The sequence below is a fragment of the Somniosus microcephalus genome, chromosome 1 (assembly GCF_052327205.1).
Source record: "Somniosus microcephalus isolate GS21.2 chromosome 1, FLI_Smic_1.0, whole genome shotgun sequence".
Classification (NCBI taxonomy): Eukaryota; Metazoa; Chordata; class Chondrichthyes; order Squaliformes; family Somniosidae; genus Somniosus; species Somniosus microcephalus.
This window is the reverse complement of record NC_140987.1, coordinates 239,679,171-239,685,170: the sequence shown is the minus strand read 5'-3', so window position 1 is coordinate 239,685,170 and position 6,000 is coordinate 239,679,171. Positions and strand designations below refer to the sequence as shown.

At 59.4% G+C, this 6,000-nt stretch overlaps 2 protein-coding genes across 23 annotated transcripts in view; both read left to right on the top strand.

Moving 5' to 3' along the window:
• The window catches only part of LOC147124680 (adhesion G protein-coupled receptor L3-like), a 783,432-nt gene that overhangs the window by 362,579 nt on the left and 414,853 nt on the right, over positions 1–6,000 (top strand). The gene's annotated exons all lie outside the window — the stretch shown is intronic.
• Positions 1–6,000, top strand: part of LOC147124681 (uncharacterized) — a 40,747-nt gene that overhangs the window by 10,536 nt on the left and 24,211 nt on the right. The window contains exon 2 of the mRNA XM_085965926.1: positions 2,203–3,725. Coding sequence (XP_085822052.1) covers positions 2,203–3,725 — 1,523 coding nt within the window. The remainder of the gene's footprint in view (positions 1–2,202; positions 3,726–6,000) is intronic.

Here is a 6,000-nt window from a genome sequence, read left to right as displayed (position 1 = left end):
CCTGTCTGCGCCCCCCTCCGCCTGTCTGCGCCCCCTCCGCCTGTCTGCGCCCCCCTCCGCCTGTCTGCGCCCCCCCTCCGCCTGTCTGCGCCCCCCTCCGCCTGTCTGCGCCCCCCCTTCGCCTGTCTGCGCCCCCCTTCGCCTGTCTGCGCCCCCCTCCGCCTCTCTGCGCCCCCCTCCGCCTCTCTGCGCCCCCCCTCCGCCTCTCTGCGCCCCCCTCCGCCTCTCTGCGCCCCCCTCCGCCTCTCTGCGCCCCCCTCCGCCTCTCTGCGCCCCCCTCCGCCTCTCTGCGACCCCTCCGCCTCTCTGCGCCCCCCCTCCGCCTCTCTGCGCCCCTCTCTGAGCCCCCTCCTCCTGTCTGCGCCCCCCTCCGCCTGTCTGCGCCCCCTCCGCCTCTCTGCGCCCCCCCCTCCGCCTCTCTGCGCCCCCCTCCGCCTGTCTGCGCCCCCTCCGCCTCTCTGCGCCCCCCCCTCCGCCTCTCTGCGCCCCCCTCCGCCTCTCTGCGCCCCCTCCGCCTCTCTGCGCCCCCTCCGCCTCTCTGCGCCCCCTCCGCCCCTCTGCGCCCCCCTCCGCCTCTCTGCGACCCCCTCCGCCTCTCTGCGACCCCTCCGCCTCTCTGCGACCCCTCGCCTCTCTGCGACCCCTCCGCCTCTCTGCGACCCCTCCGCCTCTCTGCGACCCCTCCGCCTCTCTGCGACCCCTCCGCCTCTCTGCGACCCCTCCGCCTCTCTGCGACCCCTCCGCCTCTCTGCGACCCCCTCCGCCTCTCTGCGCCCCCCCCCTCCGCCTCTCTGCGCCCCCCCTCCGCCTCTCTGCGCCCCCCTCCGCCTCTCTGCGCCCCCCTCCGCCTCTCTGCGCCCCCCTCCGCCTCTCTGCGCCCCCCTCCGCCTCTCTGCGCCCCCCTCCGCCTCTCTGCGCCCCCCTCCGCCTCTCTGCGCCCCCCTCCGCCTCTCTGCGCCCCCCTCCGCCTCTCTGCGCCCCCCTCCGCCTCTCTGCGCCCCCCTCCGCCTCTCTGCGCCCCCCTCCGCCTCTCTGCGCCCCCCTCCGCCTCTCTGCGCCCCCCTCCGCCTCTCTGCGCCCCCCCTCCGCCTCTCTGCGCCCCCCTCCGCCTCTCTGCGCCCCCCCTCCGCCTCTCTGCGCCCCCTCCGCCTCTCTGCGCCCCCCTCCGCCTCTCTGCGCCCCCCTCCGCCTCTCTGCGCCCCCCTCCGCCTCTCTGCGCCCCCTCCGCCTCTCTGCGCCCCCTCCGCCTCTCTGCGCCCCCTCCGCCTCTCTGCGCCCCCTCCGCCTCTCTGCGCCCCCCCTCCGCTCTCTGCGCCCCCTCCGCCTCTCTGCGCCCCCCCTCCGCCTCTCTGCGCCCCCCCTCCGCCTCTCTGCGCCCCCCGCCTCTCTGCGCCCCCCTCCGCCTCTCTGCGCCCCCCTCCGCCTCTCTGCGCCCCCCTCCGCCTCTCTGCTCCCCCCTCCGCCTCTCTGCGCCCCCCTCCGCCTCCCTGCGCCCCCCTCCGCCTCCCTGCGCCCCCCTCCGCCTCCCTCGCCTCCCTGCGCCCCCTCCGCCCTCCCTGCGCCCCCTCCGCCTCCCTGCGCCCCCTCCGCCGCTCTGCGCCCCCCTCCGCCTCTCTGCGCCCCCTCCGCCTCTCTGCGCCCCCCGCCGCCTGTCTGCGCCCCCTCCGCCTGTCTGCGCCCCCCTCTCTGCCCGTCTCTCTCTCTCTGCCCGTCTCTCTCTCTCTGCCCGTCTCTCTCTCTCTGCCCGTCTCTCTCTCTCTGCCCGTCACTCTCTCTCTGCCGTCACTCTCTCTCTGCCCGTCTCTCTCTCTCTCTGCCCGTCTCTCTCTCTCTCTGCCCGTCTCTCTCTCTCTCTGCCCGTCTCTCTCTCTCTCTGCCCGTCTCTCTCTCTCTCTCTGCCCGTCTCTCTCTCTGCCCGTCTCTCTCTCTGCCCGTCTCTCTCTCTGCCCGTCTTTCTCTCTGCCCGTCTTTCTCTCTGCCCGTCTCTCTCTCTGCCCTTCTCTCCCTCTCTGCCCTTCTCTCCCTCTCTGCCCTTCTCTCCCTCTCTGCCTTCTCTCCCTCTCTGCCGTCTCTCCCTCTCTGCCCGTCTCTCTCTCTGCCCGTCTCTCTCTCTCTGCCCGTCTCGCTCTCTGCCTGCGCGCCTCTCTCTCTCTGCCTGCGCGCCTCTCGCTGCCTGCGCGCCTCTCTCTCTCTGTCTGTGAGCCTCTCTCTGTCTGTGCGCCTTTCTCTCTCTCTGCCCATCTCTCTCTCCCTTTCTCTCTCTCTCTCTCTCTGTGCCCGTATCTCTCTCCTCTCTCTCTCTATCTCTCTCTCTGTGCGCCTCTCTCTGCCCGTCTCTCTCTCTCTCTGCCCGTCTCTCTCTTTCTCTTCCCGTCTCTCTCTCTCTCTGCCCGTCTCGCTCTCTCTCTCTGCCCGTCTGTCTCTCTCTGCCCGTCTCTCTCTCCCTGCCCGTCTCTCTCTCTCTCTGTCCGTCTCTCTCTCTCTGTCCGTCTCTCTCTCTCTGTCCGTCTCTCTCTCTCTGTCCGTCTCTCTCTCTCTCTGCCCGTCTCTCTCTCTCTCTTCCCGTCTCTCTCTCTGCCCGTCTCTCTTTGCCCGTCTCTCCGTCTCTCTCTCTCTCTGCCGTCTCTCTCTGCCTGTCTCTCTCTCTCTCTCTCTCTGCCCGTCTCTCTCTCTCTCCCTGCCTGTCTCTCTCTCTCTCCCTGCCCGTCTCTCTCTCTCTCCCTGCCCGTCTCTCTCTCTGCCCGTCTCTCTCTCTCTCTCTCTCTCTTCCCGTCTCTCTCTCTGCCCGTCTCTCTCTCTCTCTCTCTCCCTGTCCGTCTCTCTCTCTCTGCCCGTCTCTCTCTCTCTCTGCCCGTCTCTCTCTCTCTCTCTCTCTCTCTCTTTCTGCCCGTCTCTCTTTCTGCCCGTCTCTCTCTCTGCCCGTCTCTCTCTCTCTCTCTCTCTCTCTCTCTCTGTCCGTCTCTCTCTCTCTCTCTCTCACTCTCTGCCCGTCTCTCTCTCTGACTGTGCGCCTCTCTCTCTCCCTCTCTGTGCCCGTATCTCTCTCTCTGTGCCCGTATCTCTCTCTCTCTGCCCCCTCTCTCTCTCTCTCTGCATCCCCTTTCTCTCCTCTCTGCCCCCTCCCTCTCTGCCCCCCATCTCTCTCTCTCTGCCCCCTCTCTCTCTCTGCCCCTCCCTCTCTCTCTCTCTGCTCCCTCTCTCTCTCTGCCCCCTCTCTCTCTGCCCCCTCTCTCTCTCTCTCTGCTCCCCTCTCTCTCTGCTCCCCTCTCTCTCTGCTCCCCTCTCTCTCTGCCCCTCTCTCTCTCTCTCTCTGCTCCCTCTCTCTCTCTCTCTCTCTCTGCCCCCTCTCTCTCTGCTCCCTCTCTCTCTCTCTCTCTGCTCCCTCTCTCTCTCTCTCTCTGCTCCCTCTCTCTCTGCCCCCTCTCTGGCTCTCTGCCCCCTCTCTGGCTCTCTGCCCCCTCTCTGGCTCTCTGCCCCCTCTCTGGCTCTCTGCCCCCTCTCTGGCTCTCTGCCCCCTCTCTGGCTCTCTGCCCCCTCCCCTCCCTCCTCGCTGGCTCCCTCCCTCCTCGCTGGCTCTCTCCCTCCTCGCTGGCTCTCTGCCCCCTCGCTGGCTCTCTGCCCCCTCGCTGGCTCTCTGCCCCCCTCGCTGGCTCTCTGCCCCCTCTCTGGCTCTCTGCCCCCTCGCTGGCTCTCTGCCCCCTCGCTGGCTCTCTGCCCCCTCGCTGGCTCTCTGCCCCCTCGCTGGCTCTCTGCCCCCCTCGCTGGCTCTCTGCCCCCCTCGCTGGCTCTCTGCCCCCCTCGCTGGCTCTCTGCCCCCCTCGCTGGCTCTCTGCCCCCTCTCTGGCTCTCTGCCCCCTCTCTGCCTCTCTGCCCCCTCTCTGGCTCTCTGCCCCCTCTCTGGCTCTCTGCCCCCTCTCTGGCTCTCTGCCCCCTCTCTGGCTCTCTGCCCCCTCTCTCCCCCCTCTCTGGCTCTCTGCCCCCTCTCTGGCTCTCTGCCCCCTCGCTGGCTCTCTGCCTCCTCGCTGGCTCTCTGCCCCCCTCTCTGGCTCTCTGCCCCCTCGCTCGTTCTCTGTGCTCCTCGCTTTCTCTCGTTCTCTCTCAGGTTGTATCTCTGCCTCTCTCTGTCTCTGTGATTCTCTTTCTGGCTTCTGGAGTTTCATGAATCCTTTGGAAACAGCTTACTTAAATACAATACCGTACATTGTAGATCATTAGTTGTGTTTCTCTTTGGTTAAACTGGCTTAATCCACATGTTTTGAAACCGTATTACTTTCAGTTTTATTTGAAAGCTTGAATGGGTGAAGAAAAGCTTTGGGGCTCACAGGAATCTGACTAACCATTTAACCAAACCATTGCTTATACAATAGATTAAGAGTGATGAAGGGTGATGTTTACTGTGCCTTGTTTCAGTTGGTTCAGTGCACTCTTAGTGCACTTCAGGACTTGCAGCTTTTGTCTTTCAGCCATCATAGCCATCAATTCCGTAATTAGGGCCAAGCTAGTGGCGGGAGTGAATTGCTCACCGAGTGACCTATGCACGTCCAGTGTAGAAAATGAGACTTCACATCAATACTCAACATACAAAAATAACTCCATCAGATAGAGATGGGAGCCATAATTAATTAGGCTTTTAGGCATTTGGATTTCTTTTAAGATCTGTCTGAGAGAGTGGATGACCTGTTCACAGGCCACTGCCAATGCCACTCTACAACCAGCTGCTAGAAAACATGAGTGATCTGTGGTAACCTGACCACCGGGCACTTGTCCTGCAGCACGGCTGGGATTTGGACCATGATGGTCACTGCTATTTCCATGGGTTGAGATAGCCAGAATGTCAAGCTCCCTGAAAGTGTATGGCCATCAAGACATGCAGAGAACTTCAAAAACCCTTCTGGCACTAGACCTGAGCTTACTGCTCAATAACTGGAAAGAGAGGGCAAGTTTATTCTGAATAACAACATTTTAAAGACTTTTACAGTTTCAATAATCTGTATTTCAGCTTAAGTTGCTGTCTCGCCACTATTTAATTGCAAAATCTGTAGAAGTTTACTGGAAAAATTCAACTTAAAATGTCTGTCTGTTGTGGGCATTTTTACTGCCCTTTAAGCAGCCATTATGAAGGCTTTAAATGTCAGAAATAAAGTATGGTCCACTTAGCAGATGACAACTCAAATGGTCCATGTTGTGAACTCTAAATGACTGTGTATATTGCTTTGAATTATACCATGCTAAATGTAAAAACGCTTTTTATCAGCTTGCTGGTTTAAAGAATGGGACAACATTTTCAATACTTATTTACCATCTGAATATAAAAGGCATATTTTGAAGTTCTTTACCTTTCTCAATCCCAGAGTATCCATCTCAGTATGTTCTTGTGCTTTCTATTCTTACAAACCCTTGAATTTCAAACATAGGTGATTGAAATGGTTTCAACTAGCATTATTACTTATTATGTGTCATGACAGAATTTACTGAATTACTTGATTTCCTTAAAAGTTCCAGTTTTTTTTTAAGGCACATGGTTTTTATTGTTATTACTCCAACCTGAAGGATTGGCCTTCTGATTTGAAATAAAATTTCAGATCAGACAGATTTGCATTCACAGAAGGTCCTTTTGTCTGGTTTCAGATTAGCAATGAATCTTAGCTGGATGCCACTGTATAATTATTTGTATTGTCAATTGACCGAAATGACAGTAATTTCACTCTGAATGTATTGCACATTACAGCGGTTATTGTGTCTTGCTATGGCATATCAAAATGCTGCATTGTTAAACCATGAGAAACCTGGATTTTATTATCCAGGGTTTTTATTTTAGCATTATTTTAAATGAGCAATTGCAATGTGCGATTCTTCAATTTTTTTTTTATCCACTTTCTCTCCAACTGGACCTGCTGTTCAACATACTGTTTGTGCCGAATGGACAATTCCGTCCTGGACACAGAAGCTTTTTCATTTTTCATGGTCAGTGCATGACTTCACTGCACATCTATTATTTGT